Source organism: Equus asinus, chromosome 13, assembly GCF_041296235.1.
Source record: "Equus asinus isolate D_3611 breed Donkey chromosome 13, EquAss-T2T_v2, whole genome shotgun sequence".
NCBI lineage: Eukaryota > Metazoa > Chordata > Mammalia > Perissodactyla > Equidae > Equus > Equus asinus.
The window spans coordinates 27,916,807-27,934,205 of record NC_091802.1 but is presented as its reverse complement, the minus strand read 5'-3'; the positions used below and the strand labels follow the sequence as shown (position 1 = coordinate 27,934,205).

Here is a 17,399-nt window from a genome sequence, read left to right as displayed (position 1 = left end):
TTCAGCAGGTTATTTAGTAAGATTTCATGTATTCTTATGCTTGAGTCATTAATTCAACAAACCAATATTAAGGACCATACTGTGCCAAGGGCAAAGAAATAAAATATGGTTCCTGCCCTCAAAGTACTTAAGTCCTGGTGGGAGAGACAGACGAGTTGTAACAATTATAGTGTAATAGGTAAAATGTTATGATGGAAGGAAGCAAAAGGTGGCTTGGGAGCACTGAGGGGCATACTTTAAAGAAGAGAGAGGTGGTTTGTCAGGGAAAGATTTCTTTCTTTTTTTTTCTTTTTGAGGAAGATTAGCCCTGAGCTAACATCTGCTGCCAATCCTCCTCTTTTTGCTGAGGAAGACCGGCCCTGAGCTAACATCTGTGCCCATCTTCCTCTACTTTATATGTGCAACACCTACCTCAGCATGGTGTGCCAAGCGGTGCCATGTCCGCACCTGGGATCTTAACTGGCGAACCCCGGGCTGCCAAAGTGGAACATGCACACTTAACTGCTGCGCCACTGGGCTGGCCCCAGGGAAAGATTTCTTAGCAAGGGAACACTGGAGGTGACACTTCAAGGCTACAAAGGAGTCACGATCTAAAGAAAGAGAATAAAAGGCATTCCAGACAGAAGGAACAGTGTGGAAGAAGGCCCTGAAAAACGTGAAGAATTTGGGAAACGAGCAAACTGACTAAAATGGAGGCACCATGGTGGAATATGGCAGGAGTCCAGGCTAGAGAAAAGTCAAACCATGATTGAATGCCACCTTAAGGAAAATGAACTTTATCCCAAAGCAGGGAAGTGTTTTAGTAGTTGGGATGATTCATAATTGGTTGAAAAATCGTAACCAAAAATCTTGATTGGGTGGAGCTGTGTCAATCAGGAGGGATGTCTCCAATGCTATACTATAGAACCTTGGCTGCACCCAATTGTATTCAACATTTTATCCATAAAATTAATGAAGAGATGATCTGCTTAGCCAAAGCAGATAGCCAGTGTAAAAGAAGAGTCCAAACGATCTTGACAGGCTGAAACAATGAATGAAATCTTACAAGATAAAATAGGTACACTATTGAGGATAATTAACAAAAACAGTTCCATATTGAGAAAGCTAGAACTAGATGTCTCCTGAGACCTTTGACTTTTGAAATTTTGTGACTCTATTTCCAAAGAACATTTGTCCTCCTTTAAATAGCTGGGTCTTCTATTTTCTTGAAGATCACTTTCTCGGCAATAATCTACATAAAAGCACCCAGTATACTTGAAACATAGTAGATATTGTTTTATTCTTATCTTTTTGTTTCTCCTTTTTTTTTCTTCCCCTAATCTGATTGAAACATAAGTAGCCAGTCATAGGAGAATGTTTACTTCATCCAAGAAGGAGTCTTCTCTTTTGACATAAAGTACAGGAACTATACAGCATGTTTCATCAAACCCAAGACACTAGTAATTGTAAGACATCATTTTATGTACCACTAAGAAATAAAAAATGCTGCCAAGTATAATTTAACACACCATTAATTGTAAGACATCCCAATTTTAGAGATGTTAAAATGTAAAAAAAACATCATCATAGAATTGATGAAATAGGGGCCAGCCCTGTGGCCAAATGGTTAAGTTTGTGCACTCCACTTTGGTGGCCCGGGGTTTTGCCGGTTTTGATCCTGGGCGTGGACCTAGCACCACTCATCAAGCCATGCTGAGGCGGTGTCCCACATGCCACAACTAGAAGGACCCACAACTAAAATATACAACTATGAACTGGGGGGCTTTGGGAAGAAGAAGGAAAAATAAAAAATAAAATCTTTAAAAAAAAGTTGATGAAATATATCTTTTTGCGAGTAGAAATGGTAATGAGCCTCAGTACTACATTAATTTAAAAAAGGTATTATTTCCACAAATATTTTCTAATTACAAAAGGGTACACTATAATTAGATAATATACTCTTGATAATCAACGGTTTTGTGATTTGTAGGGAACTAAATGTTAGGGCTAATTTGTAGCATTATTTCCCATTCTAGAAGTTCCTGAATCTGTCTAATTAAACATCTGAGCAGCAAAGTCTTTAAACATTGATTTTAGGATAGTTAGGGAGTTGGCCTCAGAGGAAGCAGATCTAAAACTCAAAAGCTCAGGAGCAGATCTTTTTTCAGTAGGGTGTCTGAGGTCTATTATAATGATTGTCAAAATGATTTCCCTGGCAAACATTACAATGTAGATTCAAAAGACTTGTTGACTAGGTGGATATGAGGGGGAGAGTATGGAGTCTAGAATGACTTCCAGGCTTCTGGGAACTCTGGATGCTGGTAATACTCACTGAGATAAGAATTGGAAGACAAGGAGAAGAGGACTTGGAGGAAGATGTGTCAGCACTCATCACCATTAGACTCAGGCTGGATGGGATATACTGTTCTCTGTAGATCAAGATGGATCTGCAATCATTTCTCCAATAATGATTACAGGATCATAAGCAATTAGAGTTGGAAGAGATCTTAAAAATCACTTAGTTCACATCCACCTCCTCTCATTATCCGCCAAAGCAGTGTTTGAATTCCCTTCATGCTCGTCCTGTGAAATAACTATCCAGGGAGAATAAACTGCTTAACTTCTCTCAGTCTCAATTTCCAAAATTGTAAAAGGGACAATAATATTACCTACCTCAGAGAATTAAATCAGATAATAGATATAAAGCAGTAGTGCCTAGCAAGTGTTCAACAAATAAGTCCTTAATCAATATCAGCTTAAAAAAGACAACGTTGTACAGTTTGTAACCCATTAATAAATTGTTAAATCAATTTTAGTGTTAGCCACCAAGGAATTTAAAGAGGTGAAATAGAATACATAACATGTATCTGAGTATTATTTCATAGAACATTTGTTTCCACTTAACTGTGGGTATATATGCATATGTGTATTCTGGGTCACAATGTGACATGTATTACTGTGGGTCAGGTGGAAAAAAGTTTGAGAAGCACTGCCACACACATTAGTTCTTTTCTTCCTTTGCTGATTTTTCATATTGAATGCAGACATTATTTTCAAAGAGATTATCCCTCTGTCAAAGCCTTGGAAGCTACAAAGTTTGAAGTACTGTATCTCTGTAAAATTTTTGTTTCCAGCTACTAAGACAATATCCGGTAAATAGAAACTGCAAAATACACATTGATTGAACCAAGAAATAAAATGAAAATATATAAAGATTAGAGATTCTTAATGTTTCCTGGGTGATCAGACTTCAGTTGTTGAAAGTTCTGGACCCTCTTTGCAGAAGTGCCAAGCACTCACAATTCTGCCCATTCCAGAGAATTCCTGAAACTCCATTGCTCTCTATCTATGGCCTTTAAGTTAAGAACTCTAAAGTGAAGATATTTAACTTCCGACTGTGAGGTCGAGAGCGGAAGAAGGCTCGCGATTAGATTACTTTTTAAGATCTCCTACAAATCCTAGGATTCTAGAGCTTTGGTGCTGGGAGAGCACAGGCAAAGATGGAAAGAAAACAGTACAGTCTGATTCCATTAGTGCTCTTGTCAAAGAATAGTGGGGACTTAACATTTCTTTTACATACATTGTCATTTGAATTCCACCATAATCCTGTGATGACGGAACTGCAGCTCGGAGGGATTTAATGATTTATCTAAAAGGACACAGCAGGCACGCTCTGGAAAAGGCTCTGGAAGCAATTCTTATTCCACACCTTGGGAACTGAAGTTGGGCAGACGAAACAGCCCGGGGAGGAAAGGGTGGAACTGCGCATGCGCACCGTTGCATCAGCGCGGGCGTCTCCTGAGTTTCCTTTCCCAGGCACCCTTCCTCTCAGTGCACTACGGTGGCCGACGGGAGTCAGACGCTGGGGATGAATGAAGGTGCTGGGTGCAGGTTGAAACAGTCTTCTCCGCTTTCCCCTCCCTTCAGTCCGGGTTCTGCCTTTGTGCGGTGTCCTCTTCCAGCCCCCGTCGCACCGCCGACCCGATTGGTCCCGGCGTCTGGGTTCTTGGTGCCTGGGTCGACTCAGGGCACAGCTAGGATTGGGGAATCCGGGTTATCGCCTAGGCCCAACTTCAGACCGCGCTCTTGATTTCTGCCGCGTCCCGCCTCTAGGGCGCGGAAGCCGGGTGGGGTCCCGGGAGGCTGGAGGGCAGCTCTTAAGGTATGAAGCTTCCGCTTCTCAGGCCTCAGCGCGTTGCCCGGTCCCTGTCGCCAACCTGCCCGACTTTGCTCAGCCGCAGGGACTGGTTGGTTCTCGTTACGCCCGGGGTGAGACCTATGAGCACAGGAGTCTTGGCGCCTCTGCTTCATCAGCCCGCCCCTCTGTTAAAAGGCCAGCTTCTCTTGCTTACTAGCAAAGCAACATTTCTGCCCACCATTCTGCTGGTCTGTGGGTCTTTGAGGGGATAGCTTTGGCTCCCTGCTCTCTGTTTTTTATTTTCTTTTTTGCCTCTGATAACTCCTGAAGACAGAAGTGCCCAAGTGGGACTCATCTTTCTCCCGTAGCTAATTGCGCCTCCACAGCTGTTTTTTGCCCTGTAACACAGGGGACATAGGATAGTGATAGGGCCTCTCGAGCGTTGAATCCAGCATTGATGCTGCTAGTGAGGCAATTTACCCATGCTTCCATGGACTCCTGGAGGGTGGGAAAGAGAAACCTAACAGTTCTTGCCGTATGTTGGGTAGGCATGTGAAACTAACGAGGTGCGGAAGAGGAGCCTTCTTAACTGTGCCGTTCCTTTACCTTTATTTACATTGTGCACTCATGACTGGCATAGAGGAGAAAGCCTTGGCCTGGGATTTAGTAGATGAGGGTTCAGCCTTGGATTTTGCCACTAACTAGTAATATTACTATAGGCCTGTTACTTAGTCTCTCTGGGCTTCATATTCCTTCTTTGCAAAATAAGAGTATTAGAACAAAAGACCCCTAAGGCTGGAAGAAACATTAATATATTCTATTTTCTTTCTCATTTTCCAGATGGCAGTAGAAACATAGAGAGCCTTTTATTGTGCCAGGAACATAGCCAACTTAGGGGCCTTTTAAAGATCGACATGTTTCAGGGTTTTTAAAAAGAAGGCTGTTCATACATGTGGAGGTTATTCCTCTGCTTTTATTTGTTTTTTTACCACTAGGATCAACAGTGATAATGACCGAGTGTACAAGCCTTCAGTTTGTCAGCCCTTTTGCTTTTGAGGCAATGCAGAAGGTGGATGTTGTTCGTTTGGCATCTTTAAGTGATCCAGAATTAAGACTTCTCTTGCCCTGCTTGGTGCGGATGGCACTTTGTGCTCCTGCTGATCAGAGCCAAAGCTGGGCCCAGGATAAAAAACTCATCCTTCGCCTTCTCTCTGGAGTGGAAGCTGTCAACTCCATTGTTGCGTTGTTGTCTGTGGACTTTCATGCTTTAGAACAGGATGCCAGCAAAGAACAGCAGCTTAGGTAATGTTATGTTATATAATATGTGCATTGGGGTTTACTTGGATTTGCCAAAGAAGAGGAAACCAAATTTTTTTTGGAGCTTTTAGGGCTTTTTATTAGATGCACTCCTCCAGAAAAGAGAAGATTGAGAATATAAACTTTGGAGACCATTTTACTTAGTTCTCTTCTGTTTATGGTTAAAATTCTAGGATCTTTGAGTTCCATGTTATAACACGTTGTGTAGAAAAGTTTGGCTATATACACTGTTGTATTCGGGCTAAACTGATTAGACCAATTACTCTCAGTGGAAAGTGGGAAAGGTAAGTTCCCCTAGAGGAGAGGAATTTATTGGAATCACTTGAGAGGCTTTTTAAGCTGACATTGATTCCCCGAAATTCTGGGCAGATGTTTTGTCTTTCCCTGCCCATTGTGGGTCCGGTAGTGAGCCACTGTCAGTGCAGGTGGGTGTTAACTATCAGTTGTGATGGAGTCTTTACATAGGCTGTGAATCCCTGAAATACATAGGCAAACTAAACAGTATTTTAGAAGGAATATATTCATGAAATGGATGAAAATAATTCATACATTCTTTTGTAGATTATTTCAATAAAAGATCATTTTCATGCTATTATTCCTGTGTTGGTCTTCTCATAATTGTTGCTTTACACGTCTGTACTTTATTAGGCATAAACTCGGAGGAGGCAGTGGAGAGAGCATCCTGGTATCACAGCTGCAGCATGGACTGACGTTAGAATTTGAACACAGTGATTCGCCTCGTCGATTGCGTCTTGTGCTCAGTGAACTGTTGGCAATTATGAACAAGGTGCATTTATTTTAATCACAGCTCAAAATCTGCATGATCTGATGTCTACACATAGAAGGTGGAAACAGGCAGGAAGGCAGGCAGGCTGCATCCTCTTCTACACGTATTTCTATTTGTTGTAGAAATGTTTTCCTTTCAAAGGCTTGGAAAGACACTAAATGCTTGCCTTAAAGGCTTTCTTTCTTAATAACTATTTTCTTTCATTTGTGCCTATTCTGCATTCTTTATCATAGGGATTTTTTTTCTGTATGGAGTCCATTCAGTGACTTGTACAAATTACCAAACTTGACAGTACTTTTATAGGATATAAATTTCCCTGTAAAATGTTGTGAAGTATAACTGAAAAATGTATGTGATTCCTTTAGACACTGAATGAGGATTAATTATCTCATAGATAACACTGAGGAGGAAATATCAGAGCTGAACTGGACGGAGGGTCATCCGCTAGCCTCGCTCACTAGGTGACTGAATTCCTCCTCACACTAATGAAGGCTATTCAGCTTCTCATCTCAGCAAAATGATAGATTACTTGGGGTCTTGGACCTTTGGGTAATTATTTTAAGTTTGTGAATTTCAGGGGTCTACCATACAAAGAACTAAATTGCATCTTCATATTAAGATGGATTATAAGAGATTAGGCCCAGAGTTTCAGAGGCAAAAGTTATTTTGTTAGAATTTCAAGGTCAGTTAAATTATAATAAATAAAGTTTAGTTTTATAAATTGTGGACAAAACAACTAAATTCTCTTTCCAAAGAAAATGCTGATAAGAGGGAGTTTCAGTTTTAGATAGTTTTTAAGATATGTTACAAATCTTTAAAAAAATTTCTTTCTGTTACGAGCATTTATTTCCATCTGCTCTTTTCTACTATACTGATGGTCTTTCCTTTCAACCAATATTTTTCCTACATCTTTTTCTCAATACTTCACTTGATAGCTCTAATAAAAGAAGTGACCTTTCTCCTCTGGGAGGTTTCCAGTTTTTCAGTTCAGCACTCTTCAGCATGTGCGAAGTGTGGTGATAAAACTACTATAGGAAATTTTTTAAAAAGTTAGTAGGTACTTTTGTTGACATAAATTTTTATTCTTTGTTTTTCCCACAGTTCATTTGGAATTGAACATGAATTTATGCTTGTTGTACTGCTTTAAGTTTACAGTTTTTTGGCTTTTTTTGAGCTACAACTTATGTAGATAGCATTCCCAGTTCATTTCTTTGGCTTGTCTTATTTTTAATTCCACGTGTCTCTATTTATATAGAAATAAATTATTGAGACCCATACTGCCATGTCTGAATAATAATTAATGTCACCACTAATTGTGGTCACATTGGTTCAGATTCATCAAATATTGCATCTTATGCTGCAGTATATTAATGACATATTAAGAGACATGGACGGTAAGCATAACAGATAATTACAAAAATAGTAGGGGATTTGATTCATTACCTGAAATTAATAGAGTTCATCATTTCTTTCTTCTTTTTAAGGTCTCTGAGTCCAGTGGCGAGTTTTTTTTCAAGCCATCTGAGTTATTTGAGAGTCCAGTCTATTTGGAGGAAGCTGCAGATGTACTTTGTATCTTACAAGCAGGTACTATCCTGAGTGTAAGATACATTTCAGATATCGTTTCTTATTAATTGATACCGGGAATGTCGTGTTATTTTAAGGATCACCTAATAAAAATGTACCTTAAAAGATTAAGTTAAAAATGACTAATAGTAGGACAGTGATTAAGTAAATTATATTATTTCCATGGTATGGCATATTATGCAGCCATTAAATGGTGAATTTGAGGAAAATGTTCACAGTATGTTAAATATAAATATAAAATGCAAAGGGCAAAATGGTAAATAGAATATAATCCCAGTTTTGTTAAAAGTTAAAACAATATCCATGGGGGGAGTAAAATAAAATATTTTGTCAAAGGATGTGTAATGTATAATACAATGAACTATCACTCCTTGGTAGTAACATTGCCTTTGTTTTCTTATAGAGCTCCCTTCCCTGCTTCCTATAGTTGATGTAGCTGAAGCCTTGCTACATGTTAGAAATGGTGCCTGGTTCTTGTGTCTTTTGGTGGCCAATGTTCCTGATAGTTTTAATGAAGGTAAATTTTTAAAAAAATGGGATATTGAAGAGATTTGCTTGGGCATGTACAAGATCTATTTTTTGAGCTAAGAAGAAACATTTATGGGGTTTTATTTGAGAGTTTATCTTTTGAAAGTTTGTTAGTGAGTATTCATTGTAGAAATACTCAGTTTAGACATTCAACATTGTTTTGAGATTACAAATTTAAGTACAGTGAATATGTAGCAAGAAAATTTTTTTTGCTGTTAGTCACCAGTGCCATAATAGGACAGTAAAAAATACTGAAGAACTAGAAGATATAATCCCTATGCTCAGGGAGCAGGGAGGAGAAGACACGTGTCTGTGAGATAAGCAGAGAGCATTGTGAGATATAGGTAAGCAGAAAGACCAGCAAATCCATTGTTTTTTAGCCCTATTGCTGTCAGTTTGCGGAAAAGTATAGGGTAGAAATTGAGAAAAATCAACAAATTTTCACCTCTATTTCAAACTACTAGTGATTGAAGATTATTGTTTGGGTCTGAGTGATATAAAAATAAAAACATTTATTGAGCAAGGTAATTTGCAAATTGGGAGACAAGGAGGAAAAAGCATTGGATCTGGGCGTCGTGATTTCTGGCTTTATCACTTACTCTTTGTGTATCTCCGTCAAGATACTTAACTTCTCATCTGTAAAATGGAGGTATTGATAATATTTCCTGGGGCTGGCCTTGTGGCTGAGTGGTTAAAGTTCTGTGCACTCCGCCTCGGTGGCCCAGAGTTCGCAGGTTTGGACCACTCATCAGCCATGCTGTGGAGGCATCCCTCATACAAAGTGGAGGAAGATTGGCACAGATGTTAGTTCAGGGCAGATCTTCCTCACACACACACAAACAGATACCTCTTTTATGTTTCTAAGAGATTTATTGAATATCACATGATATGTAAAAGCCCTTTGTAAACTGTGTCCTTGCTGATTTTCTTTCTATTTATTCCACCAATTACAGACAGAGGAGTGTTGATGCCTCTGAATATAATTGTGGATTTGTCCATTTCTCCTTTTCAGTTTTTCAGTTTTTGCTTCATGTATTTTGAAGCTGTTTTTGGGTCCATGTACATTTAGGATTGTTATATCTTTTTGATGAATTGAGCCTTTTTCTTTTTCATTATGAAATGTCCTTTTTTATCCCTAATAATATTCCTTCTTTTGAAGTCTGCTTTATCTGATATTAATACAGCCCTATCAGCTTTTCTTACAATCAGTGTTTTCATGGTATATATACTTTTCCACCTTTTTCATCTATTTCTGTCTTTATATTTAAGGGATTTTTTTTTTGTAAAGATTTTATTTTTCCTTTTTCTCCCAAAGCCCCCCAGTACATAGTTGTGTGTTTTTAATTGTGGGGCCTTCTAGTTGTGGCATGTGAAATGCTGCCTCATCATGGCTCTATGAGCGGTGCCATGTCTGCACCCAGGATTCAAACCAGCGAAACCCTCGGCTGCCAAAGCAGAGCATTCGAACCTAACCACTTGGCCACAGGGCTGGCCCCTCCACTACTGTCTTATTAGCTATACTTCTTTGCTTTATTTTTTTCTTTGCTTTTATTTATTTACTTTTGGTTGTGGGGTTTATAGTATATCTCTTTAACTTATTGCAGTCGACTTTCAAATGATTTTATACCTCTCCACATATAATGTAATATACTTCTATTTCCCCCTCCTGTCCTATGTGCCATTGTTATAGATTTTATTTCTATGTGTGTAATATACCTTAGAGTACATTGTTACTACTTTTGCTTTAAACAGTTAATTATATTTTAAAGACTTTAAAAACATGAGGGAAAAGTCTATTTCTTTATCCACATTTACCATTTTTGATGCTCTTCATTGCTTTTTGTAGCTCCACATTTCCTTTTGGAATAATTTCCCTTTAGCTTGCAGAGCTTCCTTTAACATGTCTCATAGTTCAGGTTTGCTGGCAACAAATTTTCTCAGCTTTTTTTAGAAAAGTTTTGTTTTTTCCTGATAAAAACCTTATTTTGCCTTCATTTTTTTAAAGATTTTATTTTTTCCTTTTTCTCCCCAAAGCCCCCCGGTACATAGTTGTGTATTCTTCGTTGTGGGTCCTTCTAGTTGTGGCATGTGGGATGCTGCCTCAGCATGGTTTGATGAGCAGTGCCATGTCCGTGCCCAGGATTCGAACTAACGAAACACTGGGCCGCCTGCAGCGGAGTGTGCGAACCTAACCACTCGGCCACGGGGCCAGCCCCTTGCCTTCAGTTTTGAAAGATATTTTATTTGATATAAATTTTAGGCTGACGTTTTCTTTTGGCTCTTTAAAGATGTTATTCTGTTGTCTGTGGTAATGTTTGACCTCTGTTCCTCTGTACATAATGTTTCTTTTTTTCTCTGGCTACTTTGATTTATTTCTTTCTTCTGGCTACTTTTAAGATTTTCTCTCATAACTGGTTTTCAGAAGTTTGATTATGATGTGATTTTTCTTTGTGTGTATCCTGCTTGGAGTTTATTGAACTTCTGGGTTTATAGTTTTCATCAAATTTGGAAAAATTTCTTCAAATCTACTTTTGTTTTCAATTCCCTTTTTCTTTCTCAGACTCTAAGTATGTTTGACTACTTGATATTGTCCCACTGGTCACTGTTCATTTTTTGGCTCTTTTCACTCTTTGCTTTATTTTGACAAGTTTTTATTGCTATGCTTTCAACTACCCTGATTCTTTCCTTTGTAGAGTCTAATCTACAGAAACAATCGATTCTCAAGGCTGAAAAAACTGTGTCTAGCATTTTACTTAGAAAGCTGAAAGTAATAGAGGCTATTAAATGTTCAGTTTGTAGGGGCCTGATCAAAAATGGAGAACGACAAGATGAAGAAAGTCTTGGAGGAAGGCGCAGGACAGATGCGTTACGCTTCTTATGTAAAATGAATCCTTCTCAGGCTCTCAAGGTCCGAGGCATGGTGGTAAGAGATCTTAGTATTTTTTGAGACAAATCCTTTATATTAGGACCAGGAACTTTTCTCAAGCTGACTTTAGAATGTTGGAGAGATTTGGAATTATAATTATATGCTGGGTGTATTACCTTCCTCCCTGGGTTTTTATGTTTTGTGGTGTGTCTTCCTCTAAACTGTAGATGTTTTAGATTCAGGAGCTTCCTGGCCCTTTTTCCCCTTCATATTGAGTGCAGTTTGTTTTCTTTGCTGTGTTAGGTGGAAGAATGTCACTTGCCAGGCCTTGGAGTGGCTTTGACATTGGATCATACTAAAAATGAAGCTAGTGAAGATGGAGTGAGTGACTTGGTTTGTTTTGTTAGTGGTTTACTTCTTGGAACAAATGCGAAAGTCCGGACTTGGTTTGGTACTTTTATCCGAAATGGACAGCAGGTAAGGGATAAATAAATGTATAGGTTAAAGATCGGGATATTTTGGCAATTAGTAAGAGAGAAGAAGACACTTTTAGAATGTTGTCATTAGACCAGTGGTTCTCAAACTCAGGACCTCCTAATGTTTAAAAAAATCATTGAGGATACCAAAGAGCTTTTGTTTATGTGCTTTTATCTACTGATATTTATCATACTAAAAATGAAACCTTAAAGTTTTGAAATATTTATTTAACTTATTTAAAAATAGCAATAAGGGCAGCCTCAGTGGCCTACTGGTTGAGTTTGGTGCACTCTACTTCGGCAGTCCGGTTTCTGGTCCTGGGAACAGACCTACACCACTCGTCTGTTGGTGGCCATGCTGTGGCAGCGGCCCACATAAAAAAGAAAAAAAGGAGGAAGATTGGCAACTGATGTTAGCTCAGGGTGAATCTTCTTCAGCAAAAAAAAAAAAAAAAAAGTAATAACAATAACCCTATTAAATGTGAACATATTTTTTGTGAAAAATAACCATATTTTCTAAAACCAAAAAAATTTAGTGAGAAAAGTGGCATTGTTTTACAGTTTTGCAACTCTCTTTAATGTCTGGCTTAATAGAAGCCTTTGGAAAGCTTCATGTACACTTGTGAGAAAATGAGAGTAAAAAAGCCCAATAATTTCTTAGTATTATTAAGGAAATATTTTTGGTCCTCTGGACCCCCTGAAAGAGTTTTGGGAATCTCCAGGATTCTGGTTCAGACTCGTGAGAACTGCTGCATTAGGTCATCAAAATAAATTATTATAGTATGTATAATTTTAATATATATATATTTTCTATTGTGGTAAACTATGGGTAATATAAAATTTACCATTTTAATCATTTTTAAGTATACAGTTCAGTAGCAGTAAGTACATTTACAGTGTTGTGCAACTATCACCATTACCTATTTTCAGAAATTTTTCATCATCCCACAGAAACTCCACACCTATTAAACAATAATTCCCTGTCTCCCCTCCCTCCCAGCCCCTGGTAACGTATATTCTACTTTCTGTCTCAATGAATCCTCCCGTTCTAGGTACCTCATATAAGTGGAATCATACAATCGTCCTCTGTTTGAGTTTGGTTTATTTTCCTTAGCATAGTGTTTTCAAGGTCCATGCATATTTTAGCGTGTATCAGAATTTCCTTCCTTTTTAAGGCTGAATAATAGTCTATTGTATGTGTATGCCACGTTTTATTTATCCAGTAATGAATATGTATTATATTTTATGACAGTTTTTAACCTGCAAAATATTTTACTTTTTCAAAAAACATTTCGTGGTAACTCTGAGTCGCATCCCTATGAAGGAACTAATGCAGACTTGTTGAAGTCAGTGAACTAGATGGCAGCAGCATATGTATTGCTTAGATCTTACAGTCTATTTTTTGTGCTACTGACTCACCATGCTTTTCTGTATCCAAGTTCTACTTTATTTCTAGCCCTTTTGTAAACTAATTTTAAGCTTTACTTTTTAAAAGGAAAGTAACATTTATTGTGTACCTTCTACATGTCCAACACTGTGCTAAGCACTCGGTGTGCTTGTCTTGTTTGTAATTGTCCTTTGTGTGTAGTAAGCTTTTCTTATTTGAACCTAACGTTATTAAAGCAGGAACACTCTAAAAATAGTAACTAACATTTGCCTAGTCCTTTACAGTTTAGAACCACTTTCATATGTATTTTCTTTGTTCATTTATTCATCTGTTTAACAGAGATTGAGTGCTTGCTCTATGTCAGGCGCAGCGGTAGGCCTTGCCAAGTAAGAGATGACTGAGACTTTATCCCTGCCTGAAGAACTGTGGGGTTGATAGATTTGTAAACTCCTAATTACAATAGCTCTAGGAGTTAATTATTATTAAGAAAATGTTCATTTTCTTATCATTAAGGAAATTGAGTTCAGAAAGGTTATCTCATGTACCTAAAAGTAATTAATTAATTAACAGCAGAGCTGTTGTTTAAACCCAAGATCTTCTGTTTCCAAAATCTAAGCACTTTTTACTATACCACATATGACTCCTTTAGTCATTATGTATTTGAAAGTGCCATTTAAATGATATTTTACAATTCACAATGTCATTAATTTAGTATTTTCTATACAACCAATCCAAATTAGGATGAATATAATATTCCTCAAATGTACCAGTGAATTCTGAGTTTGCTTGATTGGTTAAAATGAGATTCTGCAGTTACGTCGGCCTCCTCAAATGGGTCAATTTCAAGTGTTAGCTGGGGAGCTTTGAGCTTTTTGACTTAGTAAGTCCTCCATGCTTTCTTCCTTTTGTGGTCTGTATTTCCTACAGAGAAAAAGAGAGACCAGTAGTTCTGTCCTTTGGCAGATGAGAAGGCAGCTTCTTCTGGAGTTGATGGGCATTCTCCCCACAGTAAGAAGTGCCCGCATTGTGGAAGAAGCTGATGTGGAGATGGAGCCCAATGTGTCTGTGTATTCGGGGCTGAAAGAAGAGCATGTTGTGAAAGCCAGTGCACTCTTACGTCTGTACTGTGCTTTGATGGGGATCGCTGGACTCAAGTATTCAATAATTTGATATTTTACCTTTCCATCATTTTACTTTCTTGTTTCTAATCCCAAGAAAGTGAGCCAAAGGCCTTTTATTCAGAGGATTTGGGTTTTCTATTGGGCTTAAGTAGCAGGCTGGCCTATATCAAGAATGAAGTCCTAAGGGAAAACATTCCTAGCTGGGATGTATCCATTTATTTTGGTCTGATTGTAAATAAAGTTATGTAAATATGGGAGGGGCGAGAGCAGTTTAAGGAACGTGTGACTTCAACACAGTTTGATATGGCTATAATGAGTGATTTTTGAGTGATCCTTTACCTATCCCATGCTGCTAAGTGAAGTAAATCTCTCCTGTTTCCTTTTACAACTGAGATCATAAATTATTTAAAATTGATATGATGTGATTATTAAGCACAAGGTTTCTTATTTAGTCACTGTGCTACAGCCTTTGGAATCATGTCCTCAACTATTGTACATGCAGTCCTCATTTTGCATGTCTCCAATATGCGTGAATTTCACTTACCATGGTTTAGTTAACTAACACTGCTCCCTAAACAATTAATGCATCAGTTATCATGAAACATTAACCAAATAATTGTGTAAAGTACAAACTTTGCTGAGAACTCTTCAAACCACAAACCACTCTAACAGATGCACGTCATGATCAGTGACCAATTGCATCATTTCTTTTAAAGTGTTGGCAGCTGGTCACTGTACATTATTACTTGGTTCACAAACATATCGTCTCCTTGTCTCAATGATAAACCCATGTGACATTTTACAAAAATGGATAATTGAAAGAAGGAATTGGCCAATAAAGATGAAAATGTAGCAAAGAAACAAAAATGGTAACACTGGAAGTGACATTTGAACCAAATGTAAGTAGAAGAAATAACTGACTGTGAGACTGTTGACACTGCTGCCATTTGAAAGACCCTTGAAATATAACCAAGTGAACTTAGTGAAGGCAAATTTGTCAACATAAATGAGAAAAGTCATTGTGACAAAAAGGATGAAGTTCCAGAGGAAGTGATGCTGGCAAAAGTCTTCACAGTGAAAGAACTCTCAGCTATTTCGTGACTGAAAGTGCAAAGGATGGAATGTTGGAAGCTGATCCAAACTTACAACAGGGTGTGACAATTCCTCAAGGCTTAGAAAAGATGCTCACTCCATATAAGTTATACAGTGAGAAGAAAGCAAGGGCTATTCTAACTACTCTTGATACATTTTTTACAAAGAAAACACTTTAATTCCTAATGTTTCTGATATTTTCAATTATAGAGTGCTATATAAATACCAGTTTTACTGTTTTTAAAAATTTCTCTATGCATTATAACCAACAGAGTTTTTAATGTTTTGATATAAAATTTTCTTAAAAGAGATGCAACAGTTGTAATTTTCCCTGTTGATTATTAAGATCGTGACACACAGTTTCAGCTTGCATGGTTATTTTTGTGGTCCCATACTACCATGCAAAATGAAGACTGCCTGTATTTGTGTCTGAGGAAAAACGCTGGTTGTAAACTCAACAGTTTTGCTTTTGACAAGTTAAGATGTTAAAAATTTTATAGTGAGGTGACATAAAGCTCAAAATTTGTATCTGAAAGATTCAACTGTTGGAAAGTCATTTTTTCTTTCTCCCTGTCTCAACTAAAAAAACGATAAAGCCTAATAATGTAATTCTTTTTAGACCAACAGAGGAAGAAGCTGAACAGTTGCTGCAGTTGATGACAAGTCGTCCTCCTGCTACACCGGCTGGGGTTCGCTTCGTTTCCCTTTCCTTTTGTATGCTGCTGGCCTTTTCTACACTTGTCAGGTACCTTACTACGTGAATAAGGTGCTCCACTTTCTCACGGTCTGGTTTTGTTTATTTATTAAAACACATGTATAGCATTCCTTAAGAGCTTACTACAAAAATTGTCTAGGTTTGGACAGTGGTAATATCTTTTAGTAAAAGGGTGTCAGTAGCACCTACTATATGTCAGTCATTTTTTATCTTTATGAAAGTTTCATGTGCATGTTGATTGAAGGGGTCATAATTATTTATCAAGATTTCTTAAGGCAAATAGCAGTCTTAACTCCCCTCATCCCTGTTCCCCCTTCCCTAGAGGCAACTTCTTTCAGTTCTTTTAGCTGATTCTTTTGTTTTTTACTAGCACATCTTTAAATAACATGTTTATATTTGCTACATCTTGATTTTTCAATTTTAGGAGTATTCATTGACTTCCCACTGTGAAAGATGAGGAATGAGTTCTCTTTTTTCTTCTTCCCCAATACATCTACGTATCCTTCCTGTCCTGCCCTTCTCGCAGTACAGTTGTATTATAATTTAGCTTTGATCAATATATAATCGTTTATATTACACTATTGGGAGCTCAGCCATGTAGTAGATGATTGCTTTTCTTCTGCAAAACTTGTTTTTTGCATTAATAATTATCCTGTGGTTTTCTTCTTTGTTTTTCACCTGCTTGGTTGTTTTCCACTTGCTTGGTGTTCTGTGTACTTAACGTTAATGCAGACCCAAACTCTCTGCTAATCCAGATTTCTTCTGGAGATGTTCAGACTCATTAAATATTCTGTCAATTTAATTTTCTGAGGAAGTCTCTCCTGGAGCATTTTGACCTGCTCCAATCTGAACTGATTACCTCTGCCCCTGGTCCACAGCTTTCACCTGCAATTGCTCTTCACTATCATTTTGGGAGTTTACTTCCTCTCTTCTCTGTTGGATTGCCTATTTCTATTTCTTTCTTTCTTTCTTTTTTTTGCTGAGGGAGATTCACCCTGAGCTAACATCTGTTGCTAATCATCTTCTTTTTGTATGTGAGCCACTGCCACAGCATGGCTATTGGCAGACGAGTGGTGTAGGTCTGTGTCTGGGAACCTGGGCTGCTAAAGTGCAGTGCGCCAAACTTAACCACTAGGCCACCAGGGCTGCCTGGGATCTCCTGTTTCTTGCAACTCATTGTCTTCATCTTTTTTCATTTGCTCCCTAATTTTGCTGCTGCTTTTTTTTTTCCTTCCCCGAAGCCCCGGTACGTAGTCATATATCCCAGTTGTAGGTCATTCCAGTTCTGTGTGGGATGCTGGCACAGTATGGCTTGATGAGCGGTGTGTAGGTCTGTGCCCAGGATCCAAACTGGCGAACCCTGGGCCGCCAAAGTGGAGTGTGCAAGCCCAACCACTCGTCCACGG

The 17,399-nt window shown here is 38.2% G+C and overlaps 1 protein-coding gene across 3 annotated transcripts in view; it reads left to right on the top strand.

Annotated features, from left to right (window-relative positions):
• Nucleotides 1-3,750: 3,750 nt before the first annotated feature.
• The window catches only part of INTS2 (integrator complex subunit 2), a 49,886-nt gene continuing 36,237 nt past the window's right edge, over nucleotides 3,751-17,399 (top strand). The window contains exons 1-9 of one of the 3 annotated variants that reach the window (XM_014856952.3): nucleotides 3,751-3,870; nucleotides 5,113-5,419; nucleotides 6,083-6,221; nucleotides 7,706-7,808; nucleotides 8,212-8,325; nucleotides 11,129-11,259; nucleotides 11,506-11,679; nucleotides 13,993-14,219; nucleotides 15,898-16,023. In XM_014856952.3, the coding sequence (XP_014712438.1) occupies nucleotides 3,852-3,870; nucleotides 5,113-5,419; nucleotides 6,083-6,221; nucleotides 7,706-7,808; nucleotides 8,212-8,325; nucleotides 11,129-11,259; nucleotides 11,506-11,679; nucleotides 13,993-14,219; nucleotides 15,898-16,023 (1,340 nt within the window). In that variant the 5' untranslated portion in view covers nucleotides 3,751-3,851. Of the gene's footprint in view, nucleotides 4,142-5,112; nucleotides 5,420-6,082; nucleotides 6,222-7,705; nucleotides 7,809-8,211; nucleotides 8,326-11,128; nucleotides 11,260-11,505; nucleotides 11,680-13,992; nucleotides 14,220-15,897; nucleotides 16,024-17,399 lie in introns of all 3 variants that reach the window. The other 2 variants (XM_014856953.3, XM_044744926.2) reach the window with 2 other exon arrangements.